We start from the raw sequence: 27,469 nt of genomic DNA, 5'->3' as shown, positions 1-27,469 counted from the left end.
TCATTGGTTCGCACACTGCACCCGGGGCTCCCCCTCATCCTCGTCCATCGGCTCTCCACCACTTGCCCGCACCCGTTGTCGCTGGTCCACCTGCATCAGCTCCACCTCCTCCTGCATCATGCTCTTCGGCAACTTCTCCATCGCCGCCCGCGGTGGCAGCACGCGTTCAAGCAACGGGATCACCTCTGGGTCAATGTGGTCGGGGAATTTGACGGTGAAGTGCACAAACATGTCGCCAGGCTCGTGGTGTCGCTGCGATGGCATCCCTTGTCCCTGAATCACCTTCAGGTCGTCTACAGAAAGTTTTCAACGACAGCTCGACACACGAGTCGCGAGAGAATATGCATACCGTGTTTGATGACTTCTCCAGGCGCGATCTTGACAATAAGTGCCCGATCGTCTAAATGCTTGATCGCAAACTGGCCGCCAGCCAATGCAGTCAACAAGTCCACCTCGTGCTCGTAGAACAGGTCGTTATCCTGCCGCTTGAACCGCTCATGTTGTTTCTCCTCAATCACAATGATGACATCGCCCGGGGTGATGCCCGGCGCCTGGTCACTCTCGCCTCTGAACGTGATAGTCTGGCCACCCTTCATGCCTTTGTCAATGTGCACCTCGAGCATCTTCTTCTCGGAGACGACCTTCTTCCCATTGCACGTCTTGCACTTGTCTTTCTGGTTGATCATCTCGCCCGTGCCGTTGCAGTTGTCGCACGATTGCTGGATCTGCTGGATCATCGGGCCCATCTGGCGGAGCGTGATCTTGACACCGTTGCCGTTACATGAAGTACACGTCTGCACGGCGCCTTCCTTTCCGCCTTTGCCGTTGCACTTGCTGCAGATCACGTTGCGAGTGAGCGCGAGCTTCGACGTCTTGCCCTTGTAGAGGTCCTCGAGCGTGACATGTACACGGTGCACAAGATCCTTCGTTTTGCGAGGACCGGGGTTTCGTGATGGCCCGCCACCGAAGAAACCGCCGCCGCCGAACAATTGGCTGAACAGATCCTGAAAAAACCCTCAAGTACAATGAAACGTGGAGTACGCAGAACCGGCCATACCTGTGGATCCATCCCGCCCATTCCTCCCGACTCCGACAAACCCGCCTCTCCCCGTGCATCATATATGCTTCGCTTCTGTGGATCTGCAAGAATTTCATATCTGCAGAGTAGAGGTGAACAGCGTCGCAAAGCGGTTATCATTTGAGGCGTACGCATGTGTCACTTCTTTGAAAAGCTCGGGATCCCCGCCCTTGTCGGGGTGCAAGCGCAAGGCCCTGTACAACACCAGATGAGCGATAGGACGGACCCACGACAGAAACTCGAAACACACTTTTTGCGATACGCCTTCTTCAAGTCGGCTTCTGAAGCACCTGAGGATGCGTCTAGCAGGTCGTAGTATTTGCTGTGGCGAGGCAGTATGATCAGTCTTCAGGGTCGCATAAAGCGCACGTGGCAGCTCACGTTTCCTTCACCATCGTCGGGTATGGGGTGAGTAGTGGAGATGAGAGTGAGTGGTAAGAAGGACAGAGATGAGTAAAGACCGAACGAAGGGAGGGAGGATTAAAACGGACGGGTCGAATGCGGTGGAACCTGCCAGAAATTTCGCCCACGAATAGGCGCTCGTCTTCCTGATCGGGCGTCATCTCCGTTATGTGAAATGCGAAACAAAAACATATGTATTTTCCACACTGTACATAACGTCGCAACATCGCGCAAGAGAATATCACAACCCCTCGCTCACATCGGGGTACACATCGAACCGCCTTTGAACCGTCACCGGGATCCCCGCCCGTGCTTCGTGGAATGGCAGTGGATCTGCAAACGGCGATTTGTCACTGTTACAAATATTCCGCCGCGTCGCAGGTCGCCGTACCTATGTGCACGTAGATAATCTCCTCCCCATCTTCCGCCTCTGCGAGAACATTGCCCCTGCAGATACCACATGTCAGACGCCATCTCGCTGGCCGCGATAAAATGCTCACATCGGATCGACAACCATCGAGTGACCCCACTGTCGAAGTACTGCTCAGCAGGATGGCCGACCACTTGATCGCAGCGCTCACCGCGTGGTATCCAGCAGTCAGATCCCGTGCAGGGCTACACATGGAGAAGTACACTTGGTTGTCGACGGCTCTGTGCGGCATAGTGATCAAACAAAGTTATCGTGGACATAGATTTCTCGTGCCAACCTCGCTCGCTGCAATAGCTCCCAATGTAATGGACCGGTGGTCATGTTGAATGCAGAGGGATAGATGATGATCTGGCAGCCTGGCGAAAGGCAAATCGAATGAGCATCGCGGAGATACGCACAGAATCCTGTAATGCACCTTTCCGTGCGCTGGTCATCGCGAGCTCGGGGAAACGTATATCGTAGCAGATGCCCAAACCGATACGGGCAAAGTCTGTGTTACGGTCTCAGCGGTGAGAGACACGGGAAGAGCGCACGGCTAGACCTGTGTCAAAGAAGTTCATGGTAGTGCCTCCCGTCAATGTCTCGCTTTCCTTGAGTTGCGCTTCAGCGAGCGAATCACGGATCCATGACCGGTACCTGCCTTAAAGGTGATCTTTCCGGGTATATCGATGTCAAACAGGTGAACTTTGCGATGCGTCGCGACTAGTTCACCTAAGAACGCAATGACGCGATAGCAAACGCGCGGAGGTCACTCAAACAGACCTCTAGGTGAGTAGACAGTTGCTGTATTGTAGATTTTAAAACCGTCAGTATCGCGCTCGGGTATCGATCCTATAGCCCAATTAGAACATAAACGAAGATTCATTGAGTATCAATCAAACACACCTCCGAGAAGCCAGACGCCGGCTTCCTTGGCTGTCGAGGAGAGCACCTTGACAGACTCGCTCACAGATGCTACTACATCATAGGGTTTGCCTGGTGTGTATCCGATAGTCTCTGCATACACCGGAAAATGTACGTGGCCGTAAGGGGAGTTGAAACATTCCTGGATGACTTGAGATGAGACGAGGCAAGGGTAGATCGAAACAATACTCACAGGAAGAACAACTAAGTCGGGCTTTGGCTTTGCCCCTCCGTCGCCGCCGGCCGCCTTGAGAATCATCTCCCGCGCATGCTTCAAGTTGGCTGTCCAGAGACTATTGATAGGTCCGGGGATCACCGTCGAACAGTAAGCTGGACGCACCAGCCTTGTCTGCAGTGACCTGGCCAAGCTGTATGAGTGCCAGATTGAAAGGCTTGAAGGCAGGAGGGGCACTTCCGGACGACATGGGGCGCGCTATGGACGAGGGCCTGAAGAGCAGACTGACGGAGGAGCGGAGAGCCTGCATGAGGGGACGAGAGATAAGATAAGATCTCCGAGAGTTTCATCCCCGATCGCGATAATCCAGATTCTACCCGGCGTCTCTCCAGTGTACTCAGGCTAATCACGATCCCGGTGCGTAACGAATATTAATATTGCTTTCTCCACAGCTCTCGCCTCATTCGCGAACAGAGAATACTGCAGCTGCTCATTTTGCATCGAATAATGCCCGTGTTCGTCATTTACAACCCGGTCTGCGGGGACGGCACCGCCAATGAGCTGTTTCAGGAGCACGTCCTGCCTCTCATCGAGAAGAGCTCAAAGGTTGTCGACAAGATCATCGTCACAGAAAGCCAAGGCCACGCTGCGTCCGCTCTCCGTGAATCATTTGCACAAGAAGATCCCATCACTGTCGTCCTCGGCGCCGGTGATGGCACTCTGCACGAGATCATCAACGCGCCAGACCCGAAGGCCGACGTCTCCTTCGCACTCGTGCCGTGTGGGACAGCAAATGCGCTGTATTCATCCATCTTCCCCCACACCGGCGAGGTGGATCACGCAGACTACAAGCTGAAATCGGTGCAGGCCTTCGTTAACGACAGGCCCACCATTCCTCTGACACTCGCCCTCACCGACCTCGACGCTCCAGACAAGCCGCGTCGGTCAGTAGCATCCGCGGTGGTAACGTCAACCGCTCTGCATGCCTCCATCCTGCACGACTCGGAGGCTTTGCGCTCCTCCGTGCCGGGCATCGAGCGCTTCAAGGTCGCGGCGCGCCAAAACATCACTCGCTGGTACCGCGCCACCGTCAGGCTGCACCCTGCCATGAACGCCGGCCGAGTACACATCTACGACCCAGCTGAGGGCAAGTTCGTGCCGCACCCGCAGAGCACGAAGGACGCGCCGCTGGTCCTCGAGGGCCCGTTTGCCTACTTCGTGTCCACAGTCAACGTGGACCGCCTGGAGCCCCAGTTCAGGATCACGCCGTTGCAGTCGGACTTCAAGCCCACAGAAGCATCGTTTGACCTTGTCGTCGTTCGTCCCTTCAGAGACCCCTCGATCTCAGTGGACTCGGAAGGCACGAGGGCGGCGTTTGCACCTAAACTCGGGTCTGTACTGCAAGCTGCGTACCGTAATGGCGCGCATGCGAGCATGCGGTATGCGAATGACGGTAGCACCGTTGATGAGGGGAACGGCCCGACGGTGGTCGAATATTTCCGATGCGGTGGATGGGAATGGAAGCCTGTGAGTGATCAGCAGTGCGTGTGACCTGCCTGTCAGGGACTAACGAGAGCATACAGGACGAGAGCGATGAGCCTGCTCACTTAGTCTGCGCTGACGGGGATATTCTTCGTATAGAGAACGGGGGCAAGGCGACCAGCTTTGCCAGATTCTCAAGGAATAAGTGCAGGTTCTTAGTTTTTGCATGACCTCGATAGGTTGGAAGATTGCAAGTGGAGGAAATCTTAGCGGAGACAGTGTCTTTGTCCAGAAGATTCTAATTATGTTGTAGCTGTCAAGAGTGGCGCTGTATCTAAGTAATCTCGTCGGTATCATTGTAACTGGCATGTTGTATGCAACAGATAGACGTTCAGACAGTGACGTTCTGCGTGAATTGTCCTGCGAAAAGCTGCTCAATAGTCGCTTTGGCCTTCTCGTGAACCCCCTCGATAGTCGTTGTGGAATCAATCTGACAATAGAGCGGTCAAATGGAATTTGCACAGCGAATCGCACCAAAACATACAGTTGAGACCTTGTTCTGCTTGCTGTAGTACTCGATGACAGGCATCGTTTGCTCCTTGTACGTCTCTGAAGTCGCGCCGTTCGTGAATATTCGGAGATGACATGGTGAAAGAGTAGACATACTGAAACGTTTCTTGATACTTTCTTCGTTGTCGTCTTCTCTACCGCTGGTCTTGCCTCTCTCCAGAAGACGTTTCGTCATTTCCTCTTCCGTGGTATCAAAGTACAGCACAAGCGAAGAAAGGCAAACCTGACCGAAGATGCATTCTAGCATCTGAGGAACGAGGTAAAACACAAACGCACATCTTCGTCAAACTTGACAGCCTGGTCCATCTTCCTGGGGAAACCATCGATGAGGAAGCGGCCCTTGCCACCTTCCCAGCCGCTGCCTTCGCGCTTCTCCTCCAGCACAGCACGCATTGCGTTCTCCAGTAACTTGATCGTAACTTCCATGGGAACAACCTGGCCTTCCCTGATGTATGTGCGGATCATCTCACCGTGTTCGGAGCCTTCACGGTTCTGTTCTGCACGCAGAAGATCTCCCGCTGTACGGCCTGTTCAGAAAGCAACACAACAAGTGCGCGGGCAAGCCCACCTGACAAATGGCGGAAGCCAAAATCCGCGACGAGATTGGCGCATTGTGTGCCCTTACCTGAAGGAGAATCGTTGGCGTCAATGAACGACGTCGTATTGATCTACACGGTGTATGACCTCACCGGCTCCGGGTCCACCAAGAACGAAGATGACAGAAACTTTGCTATCATCAAAAACCGGAGTCTTAGTGGTACTAGCACTAGTAGCAGGAACATCCAGAGCGTTATCCGCATTGGGAGTGCTGTGCGCTGCTGATGCCGTTGGAGCACTGGAGCCAGCGTCATCCTCTGGGGCCTTCGCAGTAGTAACACCCTCTTCAACATGGTGTTTCTTAAGGTGCAATGCCCCAGCAATTTTGTCAATGAAAGCAGGCATGGTATACGTGTCCGACAAGCCGCCGCTTTTAGATCAATCCGAGTCCTTGCGGCGTGGTGGAACGAGCGGATGGTCCTGATGTCTAGGCTGTTTTGATGCGGGATGAGCGGCCTCTCTATACTTGATGAGGCCGTAGAAAGAGACGAAGGAGAGGACGGAAATGCCGAGAAAGAGAAACGGATTTGGGGCCTTGGTTGGCATGGACAGAAAGAGCAGGTGGGTATTTGGCCTTGTTGTCCAGCGCCTTGCGTTTCTAACATCCCAAAACAACACTGTGGCTGCAAATACCGACTTTCTTCCAATACCGCCATGGACGTTCGACACGCTCACGGAACAGATGTACACGTCGTCCGCGCGTGCTACCACGAGGATGGCACAGACTTAGTCGCTGTGGGCGGCAATCACACAGTGGAAGTCCTCTTGACCGTATGAACGCGTCTCTTGAACCTCCCTTGGCGCGCTGAACTTCTCCAGACAGACACCCACCACCTGCGAGGTCATCGCTAGTTTCCACATCGGCACGCGTATTACCGCGTTGGCATGGTCATCGAACGTGACTTCACCCTCAGTATCCGACGAGTGGTCGTTTGAGTACGTTCCGCCACACTTGCCCTATTTTCGTGCACTTATTGAGGAGCGCAGACTGGCAGCTGCTGGTGCCGATTTTGGCTTATTCCTTCTCTCAAAAACTGTTGGATCTGAAGAGGACGTGTTTCCTTTCGGTGGTGGCTTGAGTGGACACCATGGGAAAGTGAACGACATGGCGTTCTGCGGAGGGCGAACCGAAGACAGTTCTAGATACGTCGCGACTGTGTCAGGTACGCTTGTTGCGTCCAGCATGATAGATCTTCTAAAATGGTGCTCAGATGATAAGATGCTCATGGTCTGGGACCTCGACCCAAGCATTGTCATTGCGTCTCCACCTTTGCCCGAGGTGGACGAGCAATCCGGCTTGCTAAACAGGCCACAACCCACTGCCTATGTTGTGGCGTTCCCGCACCCCCTCACAACCGTAAATTCTCATCCCACCACAAGCAAAGAGTTCCTTGTCTCGGACTGCCGTGGCTCTATTTTCCTCACAGATTGGCGATCCGACCCTGACGAAGGCGAACAGGGCGGCTGGCGCTCGAGCGTCCTCGAGCTTGTGGAGCCAAGAGCGTTATCCGATTCTGTCACCGGCCTCGCCACGAAATGGTCAGGGTCTGTTTCTTGGCGGAGAGACTCGGCTGACGTGTGAGCACGCGTTTCTTCGTTCGTTTCTCGCTCTATTGACCTCTCTGTGGCACCTGCGTACAGAGTGGGCGCTGCTTACGGGTCCAAGTTTGCCATATGGGATATGGCGAACCTTCAAGGCGGAAAGCCCAGCGTCTCAGGAGCGAGCTTTACAGAAGGTGGTAACCACTTCAGGTACGTTGAAACCTATATTGTGACGACCACCCGCATACCACTTTCTGATGCACCACTGAATTACTGACCAACGTGTCTTCCTAGATGGTGTCCAACCTATCACGAATACTTTGCAATATCAGCTGCCCCCCCAACGAAGGGTGCAGTCATTCACCTGTACAACACAGGTTACATCCAAGCGCAGCCGACCGTGTATAACATTGGATCACGTCCACTCTATGTGCGGACATTTGACTTCATGGCGGATCGTGGGATTCCAAGGATTGTGGCAGGGGTGGGACGTGAAGTCGTCATCTTCTACATCGGAGATGATTCATAAGATAATGCTTGGCCTTGCCAACGCTGGCTGGCTCTGTGGACTGGTGAAGTCTGAGCATGAGTAATGCCTACCTGGAATGGCATTGCGATGGTGCACTTTCAGTCGTGTTTTTTGTACATTTTTTTTCCGGCTAGTCCATATATATGTGGTCTTCGGAGTCGATGACCCGTAAAGTTAAACTGCTAAAGTCAAGGGTCGGCCAAATATTACGTGATCCGGATGTTACCGAGCGGCTCCCGGCAGTGGCCCGGCCTTCAATCTTGGGTGAATCGGGCACCGAGCAAGATGCCCATGCTTCCCCTCCGGCGAGCTCGATTAAAATGCGGAGTACGGTCGCCGGACACTCTATCTGATCAGAACAGCCAGGCAAACAGACCAAACAGCGGCCCATACAGTTCGCAAACAAAGACCGAGACAATCGGGGACCAATATGTTTTACACAGGGTACCAAGACAGCACTAGGCGACGATATGCTCTATGATATGGAACGGGTGACTCAACGACGACAGCACAAATAGGACAGCGACAACGCAGATGAAACAGGCAAAAGGAAAGGAAGAAGCAGCTATGTACATTGGAAACAACATTTGGAGTGAAATCAACGACCATTGAACGTGGTCGGCGCAGGGTATCCGTTCATCATCGGGTACTGCTGGTATTGCGGGTGCGCATAACCGTGGTGAGGCTCGCGGTACGATGGGGTGGATGGAGCATACCCGCTAGCCATGGAAACAGGGGCGCTGCCGTCGTTCACGCCGTAACTCGGGTACCCCGCCATATACGCCGAGTCCGCGCCATCGCTCATGCCAGCCTCCCTGAACATTTGGTGCCAATACACTAGCTCGGAAAAGGATGTTGGCTGGGCGGGGTGCTGGGCGTAGGCTGTCGACGGAGGCACCGAGGGACCGGAGTAGCCGTAGTTGCTGGGCGCCCCGCTGCGCCCTGCGGACTCCGGCGAAGTGGACGCGTATTCGGGTTCGCGAGCGTATGAGTATGGCTGCGAGGGGATTGAAGTTGACGATGCAGGCGAAGGCCCTTGCCCCACGAGAGGTGGCGTCGGAACGTTGGGGGACGGTGAGTAGTGGTAATTCTGTGGATGCCGGTCCATCTGTGGATGACGATCGACTGGGACCGACAATGGTACCGTCACTGGAGGATACATCTGCACCGGCGAGTAGTTTTGCGTTGGCTGAGCTGCCGGGCCGAACGAAGCTAAAAACAGGTGAGTTTAAGGCGTCGATGTGAAACGGCGATCAGGTTACCTTGCGGGCGATGTCCAGGAGGCGGTAAGCCCTGTTTGTGTTTCTCCTGTTCGGCCTGCTGCAGCTGTCTCTGCTTGTAAGTATCGTTGGTAACCAAGCTGCGCAGGAAGCGCGAGTGATACGCTGCGGAGCTGGAGGCCGGCGACAGCGCAGCCGCCTCCTGGTACGCATCTGCCGTCTTGGTGATCATGCCGTAAATCTCATCCTGTGCGTTGTCCTTCAATTCCTCAAGCCTATTGGCACTGCGGAGAAGCTGAAACGTTTAAGTATAGAAACATGCATGCCGTTATAACATACATACCTTTAGCAGGAAAATTGCGGAGTATGCCGTCATCACAGTGATAGAGTCTTGGCCGTAGCGCTGAAACCAAGACGATGTCAGAGAAGAATAATGTGTCGGATAACCACCAAGAACTACCAGAACGCTCATGGAGGCGAAATCTTTCGCGACTGCCTGGAGGTTGTCCATAGCACTGGCGTAGCATGTATTGAGCGCTCGCACATCGCTAAAAGCACTGCTCGGCTGGTAAAGTCGTTTAGTGACAAATTCAACAAAAGAAGCACGCTACGCACAGGAGTCGGTGACGTGTTGACGCCGAAACTGTTAAGAAACACGCGGACATACTGCTGGAAGCACCTCAGAAAGGAGAAATGAAATGTCTCCCCATGAGCTACACAACGATATAAGAAATACGTCGACAGAATTCGAGCGATAATATCATACCTCTCTGCATCTCGTTCTGCCAATGCTGCACCCACTGGTCCAATTTCGAATTAAGGGTCTTCAGGTGCATGTCGGTCTCAGTGTCTCCTTGGTGCGAGCCGGGAACACTTTGGCGCATCTGGAAGATGTCGATAATCTCGCCCGCGATACGTCTGAGATGCACGAACGCGGCGAGAATGACGTCCTCCGGGCGGATCTGCGAGCCCCCCTCTTCATGCCAAGTGCCCGCATGTTTGACGAGATTGCACTCGGGCAGCATCCACTGCTTGCCGGTCTGCATGCACAGGCTGCGGTCGTGCACGAAAAGCACGAGGTACGTGCGCTCCTTGTTGCGGCGCTCACGCATCTCGTAATCGCTCTCGTACGTCGTGCGCTTGCCGACATAGCGGTTAAGCCCGAGCTCGACGGACATCCTGCACGCGTAGCCGATGTAGGTCCAGGTGCGGGTGTCCTCCGGTTCGCGCCAGTATGTCATGCACGCGAATGCCTGCACCACTTCCACACGTTTCCAGTTCTCTGCAAACGCACGCACCGCGAACTCGTGTGCGAGTCGCAGCATAGGCATGTACAATTCCGGTTTGAAAAATTTGCAGGCCCCCATAATTATCGCGGTGAAGAGGAACGGGCAGCGCGAGCGCACATACTCCACAGAGTGCAGGGCGGGGTCGAACAAATTGATGAACTGGTTAAGCCGGATGAAGAACATGTCGAAAAGATCATGGGCAGTCTTATCGTCAATCATACCGGCCGCAATGGGGTCCTTGAGCGGAGGGTTGCTGTTGTAGAAGGGAGATGATTCGTTGGCAAGCCGACTGTTCGCGGGAGGTGACTGTGTGTTAGCCTGGGAGTAACTACGGTCTGAACCGCCTGGACGGGCAGGCTCAACTTCTGGATTGAGAATGGTCTTGAAGAAAGAATGGCGCTGGTTCTCCTTTTTTATGAGCCTGGCGGGATACATTCCACCCTCGGTGCGGCCTGCGTCTTCGTCATCTTCATCGACGTCAGATTCGGACTCTTGACCGTCTCGAGGGGAGCCTTCCTGGAAGTGAGGGGGAAGGTTAAGAGGGGGAAGCTCATTGTTCGGAAAACGAGAACCGCTTGCAAGGTCGAAGTGAAACCGGCCGTCTGCGGAAGCACCGGCAATAGACGGGAGGGAAACGGAGTCCTTTGTCGACTTCTGTTTGGCGTTATTCAAACCTTTTTCTAAGCGACGCAGCATTTTGGAGGCTTCGGATAGCCTGCGAATATGCACAATTCACATACGGCGGAAGAGAATAAGTTACGGAGAGGATAATACCTGGAGCCAGGCTTGCGACCCCTGCGGTGTTTCTCAAATATACAACTGTGAACGACAGTTAATATTGAATGATGGACGTAATATTTGATGCTCACTCTAAGCCTGCGCGCTTGCAGCGTTGACATGGGATGTTGTTAGCGTCGTCGGCGCCGACACATTTCATCTAGTTGACACGGAATGAATGGAAGTGCACGAGGTGGAGGGGATAAGGAATAGTATTTACTTTTGCCTGCCTGCAGACCGTGCATGCTCTGGCACCTCTGACAACTGGGGCTTTGCCACTGATGCGAGAATATCGGTGATCAGAACGGGGGAGAAGCACGATGGAAAACAGGGAGAGATGGAAACATACGTTGGTTTGGAGTGGTCGGAGGGGTCATCCTGTTGGAGCTGAGGTTGCTGTGCTGGCTGTTCTTGGTCCATTGCTGGTTGGATAAGAGAAAGAGGGAGCGCGGACTACGGTGATCAAGAAGGGCCGCCGGCTGGCTAACGAGGGCCGGGAACGAAGATTGGGCGATCGAGGGGAACAGCGCGGGGTGGGTCGAGGAGAGAAAAGGAGAGGGGAGATGGTGGTGGGGAGAAGGAAGGGGGGCAGGCGGGGGACGGTGGTCAGATGGAGAGGCGCCGGTTAAGGTGAACGGCGGACCCCGATCGGCTCGTTTCCGGCAACTATGCTGTCGTATATATCCTTGGCTTTATTATCCTCTCGTATAGATATCCACTTTAAACTGCAGCCTGCGCGAGCTAGAACCGGGGCCTGAGCGAAGTAGCTCTGCAGCTGCTGAGAGCGGAATCGCCTATCAAAGACGCGCTCTCTCAGCTGTCCTCCCATGTACGTCCGCCTGCTTGAAGTCTACTGTCATGAGACTCCCTCCCATCTTCCCAGCCATGCACACACGCTCGTCGTGTCCCCAATATAATATATACACCCTCGGTCATCATCCGACCATTAGCACCCGGTATCCGGCAAATACCCTCCCTAGCCTTCGGCCTTCCGGACTCCTTCCGGCTCGTCTTTGCTTCCCGTGAACCCGTCTTTTGGCGGCACAACCGCCGGCGAACCTGCGCTCACCACCGCTACATTCGATTGCCGTCCGAGGCTCTCGTCTCGGTCAACAACGGCAACCTTGTGCAACGGCGCCCAACGACGTACCCATGGGTCAAGCGGCAATCCAGCCAACACCAATCGATGGCACCGGCGATATGGACAACCTTGAAAGATCACCTTCTCCCCAAATTTAAGTCGGACCGGAAGTTGAATACAGTATGTTGGCTCCGCTTCCCCATGAACTCTCCCCCATGAGCTTTGCGCAGGACGTCCGCACAGAATAACGGCACACTTAGGTTCAATTCCGGTGCTGGTTCTGGTCCAGCCTTTGCCTGAGTCGCATGCTACGAAGACACCGAAGCCAGAAACCTCTCTCTACTGCAGTGCGTGATCTGTTTCAACATCAACCCTGGAGCGACGCGATGGATGAGGAAAGGTGTTCCCGATCCATCAATATGAATGCACCATCTCAGCTCGGGTGAGCCGCATTGTGAATCGTTTTGTGTGCCTGCAGCTTGAAGGAATCCTGGTACCGAGCCTGAAATTGTCAATTTCCTACGGCGTCAGGCGGATGTCACTCTCCTTGCAAGAGCCAGACGAGATCAACATCCGTTAATTTTCCATGCCATTCGATACCACCATCCGACAAGAGCGCAAGTTTACAGCCCACCATTCAAAAAATTCGGAGCAGGAAGGACACGCAGGGTCTGCCAAAATTAGGGTACAACCACTGATCATCACTTCCTCAATATCATGCAACGGCGACAATCACAGTAGTCAAAACGCATAGACCCCCGGTGCATGGACCACCGTGATCGAGCTGATGAGAGAGACGCCCCCATTAAATTGATTCGTGTATGTAAATTCAACACCCATGTTTCCGCGAGTGTACGGCCGCGACGGAGGCAAGTTCCGTCTTTCACCATGGAAGCGTCGAAGAACGCTGCGGAGACGACGGCATGATCATGGAGCGCTGCGACCTCATGTCCAGAAGTTAGGTCTGAATTCGACCTGTATGTACATCACAATAAACTTGCTGAGCCTTGACTGTGCATCCGACAAGCTGTTGCAATTGATTTGTTTCACCGTTGTGCTTGCAGCATAAGAGGGTCTGAAACGTCCGGCGTCAAGTGTCGCACGATGCGACCACTTGTACGGGAAGAGAAAATTTTGGCACCGATCCTTAGCTGGGATTCTCACGTAAAGTGCACCAATATACCGCACACGGCATTGTGTATTCTCTCGTCTCCGGAATTGAAACAGTACTTACTTGGAGTTTGAGGCCAACCAACTTGATCACCTTCCAAAAACGGAACGATGACCACCGCGGTGGCGCTTGCAATTCATCGACTTCCTCCTCATCTTTTCCATCCAAGTTGTGCAGTGAAGGTATCTGGAATCATGCAAATCCACTACATATATTTTCACAATTTTCAGTGCAGCGGAATGGCTCGAGATCGCGAAATTGCACAACTAGGCCTGATTGCAATACCGGGGTAACGATAGTATGGTCCACGTCATCGGCAGAGTGGCAAGAACCAGTGGTACGCAACCACAACCTGAGTTAAGTCCCAGTGCGCTCACTACACACTTGACACCACAGGGCGCGCATATCCTCCGTCCTGGTCGGCAAGACCTAAGCAGTGCAAGGCACGCTGGTACGAGTGGCTCGATCCCTCACCCAAGAAAACAGAATGGCCGCACCAAACGAAGTCCATCGCTGCGAGAGATGTGCAGATCCAGTCACTCGGGGAGGCTAAGCCGATAAGGAGGCGACGGAAGCTGGTACCCCCTACAGCTCAGGTAGGGGAAGTATAGCTGGAGGATACCGTGAAGGTTGGCCAGGCCGGCGAAAACGCGAAAGCGCTCGTAAGTGGCAGCGACGCCAACGCGCGATTGCTGAGCGAGTACCAAGGCTTTGAGAGCTCGCATGACACAGACACCTCGGATTGCACCTCAAAGTGGGTGCACTTCTCAGTCGGAACATTAGTTGCTTATTCACGTCCCAGCGCACAGATGACAACGTAACGTCTGAGGCTCGCAATTCGCGGAACATGACCATTGCGCAAACGCCGTCACTCGATGGCGAGAATACACCGACCGCCCAGGTGGAACAGGCTTCGAGGGCGTTACTCCTCGACACCAGGGAGCTTTCACACCGAACTGTCTGGTGACTCCCCTCCCTATCGGAGCAGGTGACGCGCTACTAGGAGGAGTGACAAATTCAAGTCGCTCCTTGGTCGCCCATGCGAGACGCGGTCAGTATCAAACCCCAAGGGATACACTGCTGTCGGGGAAACGCCGCGCGATCAGCGCCTGCGTATGACTTCGGCGAAACGTGCACTGAAGGCTGGCTTTATGAGCCTCCCTAAGCCCGAGAACAACTTCGAGCTTCTTCCCCCTGGGGACGAGGCGGTCGGAGAAGTAGAGGGCGCCGTGGTGGAAGATGACTCTCAGACGATCGGAATGCTAGACTCAAACAGCTGCTCGAAGAGGAAGAACAGAAGGCATTGGCCCGGCGGACGCAAGTAGTGCAGCACGATGCATGTGGTTCGACTGTTGGAGGACCTTTCAATCATGGAAAGCGAGGAGGCCGTTGGTACCCGTGGAGAAGCTGGTGCACGCGGAGCTGGCCGACCTGCTGCAGCACGACTCAATTGTGCATCCTATTACTGGGAGCTCATGACCGGGCGGCACACTGTCGACCTACGTGGTCCCTACGGATGATAGCATCGCAGCGGCGAAGTCTGCGATGGACAGAGAGCTCGCGACACCGCTGGGCTACCTGAACGCGAGCTGAAACAGGGCGTTACGGTGCTGGCGGGCTTGGAGGAGGTGGACGAGACACTGTCGTGGGCGCACATCCGGCGGCAGCTGGTATTCGACGCGAGTTCGAGAACATGGGTTCAGCCGAGCTCGCTCCTAGAGGAAGATCGCAGGGATCAGTGCGCTACTGGACGAGCGCCGGGAGACGATGGCGAAGGAGGGGGGCAAGGCGGAGAAGAATCTGAGCGGATACGAGGCGCGATCGAAGGGGCTGTCGAAGCGGATCAAGGACGCGTCCTCGGAGATGCAGAAGGCGAAGGTGGACTACGAGAGCGTTGTGCGGCAGAGGACGAACGAGTCGGCGACGGGGCCCGCAGGGGTGGAGTCGGCGCTGGAGAGGTGGGAAAGCTGCAGGATGCCGAGGAGGCAGCGCTTGCAGAGGGTAGGAAGGCTAAGCGACATAGGAACGCTATTTGGCTTTGGATGACGCTTGTTGTGTCTTTGCGAGGCTGCTGGCGAATATATATCCTCGAGACTCGATCCAAGTCTCGAATATTGCTGCAGTCTGAGGGGGAGAGCAGGTGACCATTTACTTACACGAGGCGGAAGCAGCATGCACACTCTTGATCTTCCCCACCGTCCGCTAGTCCATTCATGCGCTTCCGTTCCTCCGGCATTTCTTCTCGTTATCCTCCACCGTCGCACAGCCCAGCATAGACTGCGCTACTCTCCCTCTCTCGAATGTCCGCCAATGCCTCCTCCACTTTCCCGCCAACCACCCCCTCTCCGCTCCAATCCGCCACTCCCACCTCCCAGAGGGTCATCACCACCACTATCACCAGCGGCTCTGCATCTCCCACACAGGCTGCCTCTTCCAAGTCCACCGTCCCCATAGCCCCTATCGTCGGTGGCGCAGTCGGCGGTGCCTTCCTCGCCGTCGCCGCCGTGCTCATCTGGAAGTGGTGGGGCTGGTGCATCAAGCGCCAGGGGGAGAAGGATCGCAAGGAAGCCGTCCGTGATCTCCCCTTGCATCGTCTATCATCAGTGCTCATCTCTCCCTCCAGCTTGAACGCAAGAAGTTGCGTCAAAACACACGCCGGAACACCTCCTCGGGCGCGTTCGCCGGCAACCAACCCCCGGCGGCGATGTCGCACACCGGCAAGAAAGTCTCCTTCATCTCGCGCACCCCTTCTCCGCGCCCTTCCAAGAAGGAGGCCAAGACGGCGGCCAGGGCTGCCGCCAAGAAGGCGGTTAAGACTCCTGGTATGTACCCACTATATGCCCCATCTTCTGTATCTCACCCGTCCAGCAGAAGCAGATGCCCTATCTCGCCCGCGCAGAGCCTCAGGTCCGCGTCCCATCCGCCCAAGTCCCCTCAGTCAATCCATATCCAAATCTCCGACGCCCTCTACTCCGTCATCGTCTTCTCCCATACCACCGTCACCCTCCCGTACCGCCAAGGCCGCTAAGCGAGAACTCGCCGAGCCAGACTCCCCCTCCGTGCGGCCGTTCCTCAGCCGCCCCCTCATGGCGCAGCGGCCGTCGACGATGACCTCGGATTCGGTCTACTCCACCGAGAGCGGCGAGGAGCACCAGAACCGCGTGTCGGCTAGCCTCATCATGGCTGCCTTGGAGCATCTCGATATCAGACGCTCCATAGCCAACTACCTCCCGCTGGGCTCTGGACGGAACAACGGGATGGCCCACAGCAGACTGTCCCACATGAGCACGGGCTCGGCTGATGAACAGGAGGACATCGACGAGCCGGAGGACGCGATAGGCGTCGCATATGGCGGCGAAGATCAGGGGCCGTCGGCCGACAACATGGTTTGACGCGCACACTTCTGACGATGTACTGCTTATCCCCCTATTTGCTAGACGGATCCTTTGCTCCTGACTTTTGCTGAATGCTTTTTGACTTACGGTATTTACGGACTTCACGACGTGGAAGATTACGCCCGGACCTTTATGAAAGTAGCATTAATACCTTGTACTTGCAGTCGATTGTTGTAGTAGCTGATTTTGCTCTCGCGTGCTCTGGGAATGGAATATAGGATGTCGACAGTCTAACACAGATACATCCCATGGAAACTATCGGAGAGAGTTCACATATTGCTGTGACAGCATTTAGTACGAGCGGAGAGCGGGTGCATGAGAAAACGCACCTGCTCCAGTCGTGAGACAGAGGTTTTGAACTCGCTAACTTGCCGCCAGCAGTCTAGCGGCGTGGAAGGATGTGACCTGGCGGGTGCGGTGAGGCGCCATACGTTAGAAGACAAGGAACGATGCTCACCTGTAGCACGAGACGACGCTCTCGCCCTTCTCCTGCACCGCAGCGTAGCCCTCGAGCTCCTGCCTGGCATGAAAGCGCTCGACCTTTTTGCGGACCTCCTCGAGGTCGCCCAAGAGCGCAGCGCCGCTCTTGACGGCGCCGACCGCGTCCGCGGCGGTCTCCTCGCCGGCCATCTCGCGCTCGCGGTCGAGGTTCTCCTTCTCGAGTGCGCGCTCGATCTCCGCCTTGACGGTCTGCTCCTCCTCGCGGAGGCGCTCGAGCTCGGCGTGCATGCGCGCGCGGACGTGGGCGTCGAGGGTGGACTGGCGCTGCGGGGACGTCTCCGGGGACGCGAGGTGGTCCGCGAGCTGGTTCACGACGTCCTGGGAGAACTGTGGGGGGAGAATGTGAGCGGCCTGTGTGCGTCGTCAGAGGGAGACATGCTCGCCTGGATGGGGGTCTCTGCGACGAAGACTTTCTCCTCATTGTGCGGCGTGGACTGGCTTGCGCCCATGGTCAGTACAGCAGTGAAAGCGGCGTGCAGCTTCCTCTCGGACGAGCACGGCTCGTTTTGGAAGCCGTCACCTGCACGCGTCCTGCCTTCTGCCGCCACCATGTCCGACCAGGCTGCGCGCTCGTACACCCACCGCGGCTCCAACCGCGCCAGACCCCGCGACAAACAGAACAGCAAGGTCGTCTACAAGAGCGTCGTCGACAATCCATTCCGCGTTGACTGGTGATGCCCATTTTTCTCAGCTGCGATCGCCGCTCACTCGCGTCGCGTCCAAGGCCGTCTGTCCCCGTGAACCTCCAGAACTCCATCCTCGCACGCGTCGTCGCCATGGCCGAAGGCGTCTCCGAGCTCCACCTCCATCGCGAAAAGCAGAGCCGGAAGAGGAAGCGCGCTGCCGCGGGACCTCGCGTGCCGAAACGACGGAAAGTCGACGGCTCCTCGGAGGGTGCTGTCGTCGCAGAAGCGACGGCAGATGCAGCCCATGACGATACCGGCGGAGCAAGCTCTGAGCCAGTGTTGGCATCGTCCAGCAAAGCCACCGCAATCCCCGAGCCGCCCATTCTCCAGCATCTCACGTTCGGCATCAACGAGGTCACAAAGCTGCTCGAGCAGCTCGCGCAGTCATCCCGCACGATCATCACTGCAGGGCAGGAGCCCTCCGAGCCAGACACGCAACAGCCCAGACGGTACCCGCGACTCATCCTCGTCTGCCGCGCCGACATCGACCCGCCCCTCCTCATCGCGCACATCCCCCACCTCGTCTCGGCGTGCAACTCTGCGCGCCGCCCGGATGACCTCTCGGGGCACATGTGCGACGACATCTGCCTCGTTCCGCTGCCGAAAGGTGCAGAATTCTCGCTGTCCGAGGCCATGGGCCTGCGGAGGGTATCGGTCATGGCCATAGACGTGAGCGCACGTGTCTCGCCAGAGACAGCCTATTAATATTTCTCGCAGAGCTCTGCACCAGAGTTGACGGAGATGGCCCCCCTGCTCGAGCAAATCCCGACGCTGCGCTCTTCGTGGCTGATTCCCCCGGCTGTGCACCAGGGCAAGCCACCGATACCCAAGCAGATTATACCCACACACATCAAGATGCTACGGACTACCGCGCCCAAGGACATGAAGGCCGCGAAGGAGGAGAGGGCGCGCGGGAGGGCTGCTGCCAAGAAACGGAGGAAGGCGTTGAAGGAAAAGGGCGCGATACCGAAGAAAGTGGTGGTAGGAGCGGCTAAGGGTTCATGAAGTTTTGCATAGGATTTCTGTCAGCCTGTACATATCCTCGCATAACTGAGTGCATCTAATGTGTACGGTCATGTCGTTCAAACTCTGCTAGACCCCACGGCGATACCGGTATTCACGCGAGAGCTCCTTTCGTTAGATCCCGAGCCTGGGGTGTATATACGTAAAGTGGCTGCACCGATGCTCAACAAGTTGTCGTTTCTCCACTCAGATTCGGATCTGACGACGCACAACACCGGCGGTGACAACGTGTTTGCAACTCACGCGACGAGTATGTCCCCGCACTGATCGAGATGAATGTTGACCCGGCTAACGAGATTGGCAAACTATGATAGCATGTTCATCGCGATTGTAGGAACGCGATCGGCTGGAAAGTCGACCGTGCAGGAGTACCTCGTTCAGACGAAAGGCTTCCAGCCCGTCCAGCTAGTGCAGGTGCGACGCGACCAATATTGGCTAATATTCTCACTTTTGACCTCTCACTCAACGCGCCTCTATGCGCGCAGAACGAGGATGATTCCAAGCAAAGCGAATCCTCCGATGCCAGCTCGACGACCAGCAGGGAGACCGACGACGTCCTGCTCGTCGACACAGCGGTCGCAGACGACAGTCTCATAGTACAGCGGCAGTCCTTTCTGAGCATGGCGTCCCCCATCTCATCGTCATTCCCGCCCTCTGCTGTGCCGTATCGCTCACACTTCCAACACAACCCCCCGCTGCAGTTCGCGTCGCTCGCGCAGATGCTCCACCACGTCACGCAGAACTGGCGCGCCAACTTCGTAACCGTCGACCTGAACACGCGGGACGCGCTGCAGACATTCGTCACGCGCCCGTTCTTCATGGTCGTCAGCGTCGACGGGCCCCTCCTCACGCGTTTCCAGCGCGCAACACGGTGAGCGGCTACGCGCCTTGTGCGGATCTTACGCGTGAGCAGCGCCCTGCAGGACACGGTATTCAACGCCATCTCTAGAGGAGTTCGTCCGAGAGCACGACGACCACTTCTACGGCATAGAGGCGGCCAGCGCGCAAACTCCTCCAGCGCTGGACGAATCTAGTGACACGCCCTCGCTACTCCGCGTAGAGCCCTTCGTGACCTTGCGCATCGTGAATTCATTCGACACCATACCCGCACTCTACGCCCACCTCGACGCATTGAACCTGTTGAACCCGCAACGCCTCCGGCCGGGATGGGACGCGTACTTCATGCAGCTTGCCGCGCTCGCGTCCCACCGCTCCAACTGTATGAAGCGTCGTGTCGGTGCCATCCTAGTCCGCAACAATCGGATCCTTGCCACCGGGTACGCCTTCACATCTCCTGCACATCGTGTGGTGGCACTGATCTCAGCTGGACAGATACAACGGCACGCCTCGCGGGCTCACAAACTGTAACGAGGGCGGATGCGCGCGGTGCAACAGTGGGAACGAGACGCCGGACGAGTGTCTCTGTCTCCACGCAGAGGAGAACGCGCTGCTGGAGGCAGGCAGAGAGCGTGTCGGAGATGGTGCGGTGCTCTACTGCAATACGTGCGTTTTCCTCGCCTAAGAGTAGCGCAGCGCACTAACCAACTTGCGCTCGTAGCTGCCCGTGTCTGAGGTGCACTATAAAGATCATCCAGACGGGGGTGAAGGAGGTCGTCTATAATCTGAGCTATAAAGTGTGCGTGCTCTTGTGTGTGTCGTCTTCCGACATCTCGCTGACACCCTTCGTCTTCAGAGACGACGCATCAGCCGCCTTGTTCAGCGCGGCAGATGTGATATTACGAAGACATGCTACCCATCTTTGAATTCCACGATACCCATGCTCTCAAAACATGCTGTCAGCAGCTGTGTCGCTAATCTTATGCTATGCATACCCGTCTCGCACGATCAGAACACCGCAAGTTTTCCTCGAGAGTACTCCATACAGCAGTGTCTGCTGCAGCCTAGTGTCTTTTGGCATCTCCAAATATCTCACTGCGCATTGTTGCGCTGTTAATCGCCATAATAAATCAATGACAACCCCAACCGTGATCACTGAGATGATACAGCGGCGCCAGTGCGTTTGTCATGGTACTTGTGGCCGTACTCCAGAAGCCTTTGAAGGAAAGAATTAGAGCGAGCTCACAAGGTAGCACCAGTATTCTGACATACCAGTCGGATTCTATCTCAGTCAGAATGCGGATTCTGGAGCGCGTCCGAGAGCTCAACACGAAATAAAATAGAACACAAGGCGAGTGACATACTGAGTTTTCTTCGTTTCTTCCATCTCATGGAAGACCACCCAGCCCGAACGCGGCTTCCTCGTGAACAGCACCGAGTTGGGATGTACGTGCAAAGTCTAAGTGACCAATCAGCACCACAGCTCGCAATATCAGCTGCAATAAGCTCACTGTGTTTCCTCTGACAGAGCGATAAGTACCATCTGCGACCCACCGCGCACCATTTCGCCAGTATCCACTGACGAGACATTTTCGGAGACGTTTCGCATCCCCTTCGCAGCTCTCCAGTGGGAGCCCGAATCGTTGCATGTACTTCTTTAGCTGTGATCTGATAGAGACGGCGCGAGACATGGCCCGGAACGATAGCGCGTGTGATTTGCACCAAGATGAGGAGCGACCATATCTTGTGAAAGCATTGTACGCTGATGGGAAGCATCGGGATTACTATGACTCCAAGACGAAGCGGAACAATTTACCATTCAACAAAGTAAGGTGGTCCTGTGGAGACAACATTAGCTGAGGTTACACTGTCGCATACATTGCACGCGCGACATACCCCTTCCTCAGCCGTGAATTTCCTGCGCTCCAACTCGGCTAGAGCGCCAGCTGCACCATCTGGTATTACGAAGACATCCTGATCACTGGACGTCAGATCGGAGGACAGGTGGTGCTAACAGTAAAATTCACCTGAACAGCTGTCATAGCGGCAATCGTCAGGATTTCTTCACCACAGTTGTAGTCTTTGGATGTGAACAACTGAACCGCTCGTCAACGTACGGTACCCGCACACGATACGGTTCGTTGCTACGTACCATTCGCGCGATGTTAACCTCGACCGGACACTCGGCGACTTTTTCTCCAGTCACGGTCAACCGGCCATCTTCACCTATCATTCCAGCGGCGACAAGCCCCTCCAGAGCTCGAAGGACACTCTTAGCAGGCGGAGCGGTGACCCATTCAAACTTCATGAGGTCATCGATGCCGAGGGATTTGAGTTGCAAGATGGGCGTTGTTAGATCTGTACGAGTGATTTCCGGCTGAGTGGTCAGAGGAATGCTGTCCAACGCGCTCTTGGGGTACAAGCGATAGCATATGCCTGAGGAAGTGCGCCCCGCTCGGCCGGCACGTTGTGTAGCTGACGCGGAGGAGATAGGAACAGTTGCTAAAGATGACAAAGAGGTCGTCGGATTGTACGTGCGAATCTAAACAAAGATATGAGTAAACGGAACATTCAGATAGCGCGTATCACTGACTTTGACAAAGCCAGAGTCCACCACAAACTTTATGCCGTCGATCGTGACGCTCGCCTGTTGCTATCCGTTAGTGACGTCGAGATACGCGATATACGAAGCGTCTTGCCTCGGCTATGTTGGTGGACACGATAACTTTGCGGCTGCCACGTTCAGATGGCTCAAAAACTCTCATTTGCTCATCGGTCGTGAGACCTGCATGCAACGCAAGCAACCTTAGCCTCATAGCGTTCTGAGGTAAGCTGTCATGTCAAAGCCATGAGTGGAGTCGAAGATCACGATCGACAATTGGAACACACCTCGGCAGCATCTCAGAGAGTTCTTCCAGACAATGATCTATCTCTTCCCGACCGGTAAGAAAAACGAGGATATCCCCAGAACCTTGCTATTTCCACGTCAGTGAAAGAGATCTCCACTTATAAACAGGTCATACCTGCATGTGAATATTCCATACGACCTCCGCAGCCTTACGCACATAGTCTGATACTGGTTCTTGCAGGTAGGCTACTTGCACGGGATACATGCGGCCCTCTAGACTCACAATGGTAGCCTCGCCTGGAGAATTTCCGGCTGCAAAATAATCCAAAAAAGAAGTAGCATCCAACGTCGCCGAAGAGACGATAAGTCTGAGCGAAGGCCTTTTCCGGCGTATCCTGTACAAGACGTGAGAGAAAGCCATAAGTCAATGGAAACAATACCGTACTTCTTCAGAATTCCCAGCATTAAATCTGTGTAGACACTTCGTTCGTGAGCTTCATCAATCTTTATGCATCTGTGTCAGGATGAGCCTCCAAGGTAGAGTGAATTCCAACCAAACAGACCATGATCACGCTATAACGGCTAAGTAACGGGTCGACCAACGTCTCCCGGAAGAGCATTCCATCTGTCATGTACAGTATTCGCGTCCGCTCTTTGTCGCTCACATCCTCAAAGCGAATGGTGTACCCCACCTACGAGTAATTTAGCAAAGACCGCGAGATCACACTGTCAAAACGTACCTCATCGCCGAGCAGAGTCCCAACTTCTGTTGCAACACGGCCTGCGACCGAAGTTGCAGCGACACGTCTGGGCTGTGTACATGCAATGATATTGCCATCTGTGGACCAGCCGACTTCGTGTAGATACTGTGGGAGTTCTGCATGTCATGGGCCACGGTCCCGGTTAATGAGCACGTATAAGACTGACGAGTTGTTTTCCCACAGCCGGTTTGTCCTACAACTATGACAGCACCATATTTCTCGACACAGTAGAGCAACTTCTCTCCTGTCACAAAGGTTAGTGAGCAGATATATATATATACATCCTGAGACACTAACTGTGTTTGAATATAGGTAGACGTTCACGAGCCCCTTGTATTGAGAGAGAAGAAGTAAATGGTGCAGATGGAACAACGTTTTCTTCGGCTTCGGTGGCTCTGTCAAGGGAGCTTCCAGGACCGACTGTGCCAGGTTTCCAGAACTGAAGAGTAGACATGACCAAATATGGGAAGGGCTGGGACGGTTGTTTGGATCAAAAGCTTTTGCATGCTAAACCAAGCACAGACAAATAAATGGGTGGCTTAGCGAGAGCCTGTGCTCATCGGACATCTACTTACCTCGTCCTTCCATCGTCCTCGCGGCCTGATTCTCTACCTCGCACTCGTCCATCATGTCTGAACGCAAAGGTTACTTGTTAATAATGCTTTCGTTTGCAGAAATATACTGACGCATATATATCTCCAGTTCTAAACAAGTACTTCCCTCCGGATTTCGATCCGGCTCTCATTCCTCGCCGGAAGCAGCCCAAGAACTCACAACAGGTGGTTCGTCTCATGGCTCCTTTCTCTATGTGCGCACAAGTTTGTCTGATCCACCTTGTCTTTGTCTAATCACGCGTTTCACAGGCGATGTAACACATGCGGTGAATACATTTACAAGGGAAAGAAGTTTAACGCCAGAAAGGAAACAGTCGATGGGGAAGACTACTATGGTATCAAAATCTTCCGTTTCTATATCAAGTGGTGAGTCTGTTTCTATGCTCTTGTCCCACACTCTCATGTGTGTCGCAGCACTCTATGTTCCGCGGAGATTACTTTCAAAACAGACCCTAAGAACACGGACTACTCCGCTGAACACGGGGCGTCGCGGAATTTCGAGCCATGGAGGGAGGAACAGGCTGTGGAGGAAGAGGACCGTTTGGCGAAACTGGAGGAGGAGGAAAACAACCCCATGAAGGTCCTGGAGAACAGAACGGTGGACTCAAAGCGAGAGATGGATATCTTGGATGCCCTTCAAGATATTCGTGCTCGCAATGCACGTAATGAACGTGTCGGCCAGTCAGTTGATTTGTCAGAAAAGCTCGACGTGGAGGAAATCGAGACGGAGGAAGACAGGGAGCGGAAGAGGCAGGATGAGGAGGATGAGAAGCTGGTGAGAGAAGTTTTCTCAAAGATCACAGTCCCAGCAGGTGTATCGGGCTCGCAGCCGTCCGAGAGCTCCAGTGGTTCAGAAGAAGCGGCCCCGACGGTGGTAACGTTGAAGCGCAAGGCAGATGGAGCGGAGCCAGATTTGAAGAGTTTGCTACCAGAGTCGACAAGGGCGCTCATTGCTCAGAAGTCCCTTGGGCAACCTCCAGTGAAGCGGAAGAAGCTTGACTTGAAAGGTTCCTTGGGCATCAAAATCAAAGGAAGAGCGGTGACCAAGACAGCGGTGTAACATGACTTTTGTACGCTATATATATCTTGTAACATGTATTTATTTCTACGCTCATCATACCTCTGGTTCTAGCGGGCTGACTGATGGACCTTCCTGATTTCGTCTCGTGTCCAAATTGCTCTCACTGGGACTGCCCTGTGTTGAAACCCTTCATCTTAGACGCCAAAGTCATATTGAATTTGATGTGGATGGAGAAAACAAAGCTTTTCGAAACTGATTGCTGTCATGTGTACGTTCAATTACGAAGTCCGTATCCAGTCTGTACATTTATCCCCATTTTGTCTCGATGCTGATATTTGCGCGGAGACGGAAGGCTATAAAATTGAGCATGCCAGATGCAATACTATTACCACGCCCATAATCACCACCTTGAAATTGACTACCTAGCGATGGTCGGATTGCAAACCGGAATCTCTCTTGCCGCAGTAGCTGCAGCTTTTTACTATTCCCCGCCGTGGTATTCCAATTTCTTCCTGAATAGCGCTCGTAAGGACATAGAAAGGTTTAGCTGCCATCCTTTCCTACCGAAGCTATTTGTGGAGACTCCACCTGCGGCCGACCATTCCGCAATCCAAGGTGCCTCCAACAATTTGAACAAGTTTCTTTCCAGCCGCTTTTCCGAGGGCGATATTGACAGCCCGTCGGTGGCCGTTGTGACATCGCAAGGTTCCGTCTTCGAGCATAACTATGGTGTCATCAGAGGCAACGAGTCAACTACTTCGCTCCATACTACGAGCGAAGCATCGTACAGAATAGCTTCGATCTCCAAGCTGTTCGCTGTTCTCGAGGGACATATTCTTGCGCAAAGGGGGTTGCTATCTTGGTATGTCCTGGCTCTGCAACATTATGCTCCGTTCTCTGTTCATGGTGCGGACTGGCAAGTACGCTCGTCTCGAATTCGCTGGCATATTCCGCTTAACCGCCACACTGTATCGAGCCAATCTTTCTGATACACGCATACATTGTGCTGTGCTAATATCCGGCTCGCTGACTGGTATGACTTTTCAGGGATGATCCTATTGAAAAATTCTTCCCTGACTTTAAATACCGCCTCGATGGATTTGATCCTAGCGTTCCTCCAGAGTCTCGCAGGGACACTCCTATTACTCTTTTCCAGCTTGCTAGTCATATGTCTGGCCTGGGCAGAGATTGGCCTTCGGGAATTGCGAGGAACTGGCCGCACGAAGTTTACGGTGGTGGACCCTCACTCGCCAATGGTTTGCCCTTCCCTGACCATAAGTCGTTCTTCAAGGCGATGGCAGAGCATCATCTCGTCTCGCAGCCATGAGTGTATCCTTCGTACTCTAATACAGGGACTGGTCTTCTCGGCCTTGCCCTTCTCGCTGCCAATCGTCTCGGCAGTGAGGATCCGTCGAAAGAGCCGGAAACATACGCCGAGCTCGTACAGCGAGATATCTTCGATCATATGGGCCTCAATGGCAGTCATTTTCTGACCACCGCCGCCAACAAGCACCAAGCTGTCGTACCGTCCCTGGCTCCAGAACTCGCTGTATGCGCATCGCTGCACTTCATCGGAGAGAAGAAAACTGACCAAATATTTCAGGACTACGATTTCCTTGATGCCATGAACCCTGCCGGTGGCCAATTCGCTTCGCTCACCGACCTCATCACGGTTATCCAGACGTTATTAAACCCGTTGCATTCCAAAAGTCTGCTCACACGATACTCCGTGGACAAATGGATGCAGCCTGTTCACGTCTTTGAGGAAGATGACTGGACGCAGATTGGCGTCATGTGGGAAATCCTCAAAGCACAAGACTCCAATAGTCGCCTGCGCAGAATATATTGAAAACGTGCGTCATATGACAATTATAGCCGCGATAGTAATAATTGAAATTGTTCGTCGCTCCAGTTGGTGCCCTAGCAGGATACAATTCAGTGGTTGCGATCCATCCAGGCGCGTCTTATGGAGTTGCAGTGCTCATGGCCGGGCAATACCAAGACGCATCTAAGCTTGCGTACACTGCGTTTGAAATCTTCCAGCCTGCAATGGACAACGTACTCGCCGAACAGGCGCGTGCGCTGTACGCAGGAACATGGACAAGTCAGGATGGGAAGAGCAAGGCGTCAATCGTGGTGGACAAGGGCACGTTATACATTGAGAATCTCCTGCTGGACGATACAGATATCCTGCTTATGTTCCATGCCTCGGAGAGACTCGCTCTTCGGTCGTCAGGAAGGAGAGATGAGCTCCGGTAAGCGAAAAGACTCTGGAGCGTTCTCTCGCGAAGTGTTGACGATATCATGGATAGGCTCGACACAGGCATCCCCGGATACAACGGCCTGAAGCATATGGGATGTTATCCATACTGGAATGGCCAGGATCTGTGGGGCGTTCGCAACAATGCACCCATAAACGTGATTTATTTCAGAGGTCCTAGTGCTAATCGCACCTTACATGTTCCTGCTGCCGACATCATCATGACTCGCGTTTGAATGAGGAAACGTCGAAACCGTGCGTCTTTACACTGTCGTAC

General features: G+C 54.4%; 14 protein-coding genes across 14 annotated transcripts; 8 read left to right on the top strand and 6 right to left on the bottom strand.

Annotated features, from left to right (window-relative positions):
- Positions 1-1,641, bottom strand: SCP_0409580 (Mitochondrial protein import protein; the record flags this gene model as incomplete). Its single annotated transcript, XM_027757686.1, has 6 exons — positions 1-293; positions 350-1,004; positions 1,058-1,157; positions 1,210-1,272; positions 1,329-1,400; positions 1,460-1,641. 6 exons carry the CDS (start codon positions 1,639-1,641, stop codon positions 1-3), a joined length of 1,365 nt encoding a protein of 454 aa, XP_027613487.1.
- An 80-nt stretch (positions 1,642-1,721) lies between these two features.
- Positions 1,722-3,298, bottom strand: SCP_0409570 (Hydrolase; the record flags this gene model as incomplete). Its single annotated transcript, XM_027757685.1, has 12 exons — positions 1,722-1,813; positions 1,872-1,927; positions 1,981-2,009; positions 2,062-2,131; positions 2,188-2,266; positions 2,326-2,400; positions 2,452-2,500; positions 2,551-2,621; positions 2,673-2,741; positions 2,796-2,955; positions 3,007-3,095; positions 3,154-3,298. The coding sequence occupies 12 exons, from the start codon at positions 3,296-3,298 to the stop codon at positions 1,722-1,724; spliced, it is 984 nt and encodes a 327-aa protein (XP_027613486.1).
- A 197-nt stretch (positions 3,299-3,495) lies between these two features.
- SCP_0409560 (Sphingosine kinase 1) lies at positions 3,496-4,539 on the top strand (the record flags this gene model as incomplete). Its single annotated transcript, XM_027757684.1, has 1 exon — positions 3,496-4,539. One exon carries the CDS (start codon positions 3,496-3,498, stop codon positions 4,537-4,539), a length of 1,044 nt encoding a protein of 347 aa, XP_027613485.1.
- A 322-nt stretch (positions 4,540-4,861) lies between these two features.
- On the bottom strand, positions 4,862-5,982 carry SCP_0409550 (UMP-CMP kinase; the record flags this gene model as incomplete). Its single annotated transcript, XM_027757683.1, has 6 exons — positions 4,862-4,960; positions 5,015-5,079; positions 5,137-5,263; positions 5,317-5,558; positions 5,609-5,665; positions 5,730-5,982. The coding sequence occupies 6 exons, from the start codon at positions 5,980-5,982 to the stop codon at positions 4,862-4,864; spliced, it is 843 nt and encodes a 280-aa protein (XP_027613484.1).
- A 309-nt stretch (positions 5,983-6,291) lies between these two features.
- Positions 6,292-7,708, top strand: SCP_0409540 (hypothetical protein; the record flags this gene model as incomplete). Its single annotated transcript, XM_027757682.1, has 6 exons — positions 6,292-6,408; positions 6,461-6,573; positions 6,625-6,800; positions 6,849-7,215; positions 7,279-7,389; positions 7,474-7,708. 6 exons carry the CDS (start codon positions 6,292-6,294, stop codon positions 7,706-7,708), a joined length of 1,119 nt encoding a protein of 372 aa, XP_027613483.1.
- Positions 7,709-8,306: 598 nt separating this feature from the next.
- SCP_0409530 (Protein priB) lies at positions 8,307-11,414 on the bottom strand (the record flags this gene model as incomplete). The annotated part of the gene is made up of 10 exons (XM_027757681.1): positions 8,307-8,920; positions 8,971-9,223; positions 9,272-9,331; positions 9,389-9,493; positions 9,544-9,641; positions 9,695-10,932; positions 10,992-11,036; positions 11,087-11,154; positions 11,215-11,272; positions 11,344-11,414. The coding sequence occupies 10 exons, from the start codon at positions 11,412-11,414 to the stop codon at positions 8,307-8,309; spliced, it is 2,610 nt and encodes an 869-aa protein (XP_027613482.1).
- Positions 11,415-15,546: 4,132 nt separating this feature from the next.
- SCP_0409520 (predicted protein) lies at positions 15,547-16,638 on the top strand (the record flags this gene model as incomplete). Its single annotated transcript, XM_027757680.1, has 3 exons — positions 15,547-15,816; positions 15,870-16,068; positions 16,118-16,638. 3 exons carry the CDS (start codon positions 15,547-15,549, stop codon positions 16,636-16,638), a joined length of 990 nt encoding a protein of 329 aa, XP_027613481.1.
- Positions 16,639-16,896: 258 nt separating this feature from the next.
- On the bottom strand, positions 16,897-17,370 carry SCP_0409510 (MICOS complex subunit mic19; the record flags this gene model as incomplete). The annotated part of the gene is made up of 3 exons (XM_027757679.1): positions 16,897-16,920; positions 16,971-17,046; positions 17,099-17,370. The coding sequence occupies 3 exons, from the start codon at positions 17,368-17,370 to the stop codon at positions 16,897-16,899; spliced, it is 372 nt and encodes a 123-aa protein (XP_027613480.1).
- A 147-nt stretch (positions 17,371-17,517) lies between these two features.
- On the top strand, positions 17,518-18,833 carry SCP_0409500 (hypothetical protein; the record flags this gene model as incomplete). Its single annotated transcript, XM_027757678.1, has 3 exons — positions 17,518-17,813; positions 17,867-18,497; positions 18,546-18,833. The coding sequence occupies 3 exons, from the start codon at positions 17,518-17,520 to the stop codon at positions 18,831-18,833; spliced, it is 1,215 nt and encodes a 404-aa protein (XP_027613479.1).
- A 638-nt stretch (positions 18,834-19,471) lies between these two features.
- On the top strand, positions 19,472-19,726 carry SCP_0409490 (hypothetical protein; the record flags this gene model as incomplete). Its single annotated transcript, XM_027757677.1, has 1 exon — positions 19,472-19,726. One exon carries the CDS (start codon positions 19,472-19,474, stop codon positions 19,724-19,726), a length of 255 nt encoding a protein of 84 aa, XP_027613478.1.
- A 1,114-nt stretch (positions 19,727-20,840) lies between these two features.
- On the bottom strand, positions 20,841-23,751 carry SCP_0409480 (Pre-mRNA-splicing factor ATP-dependent RNA helicase prp22; the record flags this gene model as incomplete). Its single annotated transcript, XM_027757676.1, has 17 exons — positions 20,841-20,904; positions 20,961-20,993; positions 21,053-21,147; positions 21,200-21,450; positions 21,505-21,526; positions 21,585-21,662; positions 21,716-21,784; positions 21,841-22,230; positions 22,282-22,335; positions 22,388-22,520; positions 22,578-22,663; positions 22,712-22,931; positions 22,982-23,040; positions 23,100-23,228; positions 23,277-23,413; positions 23,464-23,541; positions 23,595-23,751. 17 exons carry the CDS (start codon positions 23,749-23,751, stop codon positions 20,841-20,843), a joined length of 2,055 nt encoding a protein of 684 aa, XP_027613477.1.
- A 174-nt stretch (positions 23,752-23,925) lies between these two features.
- Positions 23,926-24,971, top strand: SCP_0409470 (Pre-mRNA-splicing factor cwf16; the record flags this gene model as incomplete). Its single annotated transcript, XM_027757675.1, has 4 exons — positions 23,926-23,941; positions 24,000-24,105; positions 24,161-24,277; positions 24,326-24,971. The coding sequence occupies 4 exons, from the start codon at positions 23,926-23,928 to the stop codon at positions 24,969-24,971; spliced, it is 885 nt and encodes a 294-aa protein (XP_027613476.1).
- Positions 24,972-26,397: 1,426 nt separating this feature from the next.
- Positions 26,398-26,781, top strand: SCP_0409460 (hypothetical protein; the record flags this gene model as incomplete). The annotated part of the gene is made up of 2 exons (XM_027757674.1): positions 26,398-26,481; positions 26,536-26,781. 2 exons carry the CDS (start codon positions 26,398-26,400, stop codon positions 26,779-26,781), a joined length of 330 nt encoding a protein of 109 aa, XP_027613475.1.
- Positions 26,782-26,915: 134 nt separating this feature from the next.
- SCP_0409450 (hypothetical protein) lies at positions 26,916-27,428 on the top strand (the record flags this gene model as incomplete). The annotated part of the gene is made up of 2 exons (XM_027757673.1): positions 26,916-27,187; positions 27,245-27,428. The coding sequence occupies 2 exons, from the start codon at positions 26,916-26,918 to the stop codon at positions 27,426-27,428; spliced, it is 456 nt and encodes a 151-aa protein (XP_027613474.1).
- Between the last annotated feature and the right edge of the window lie 41 nt (positions 27,429-27,469).

The sequence above is a fragment of the Sparassis crispa genome (assembly GCF_003851025.1).
Source record: "Sparassis crispa DNA, contig_000003F, whole genome shotgun sequence".
Taxonomy (NCBI): Eukaryota; Fungi; Basidiomycota; class Agaricomycetes; order Polyporales; family Sparassidaceae; genus Sparassis; species Sparassis crispa.
This window is presented reverse-complemented; position numbering and strand designations above follow the sequence as displayed.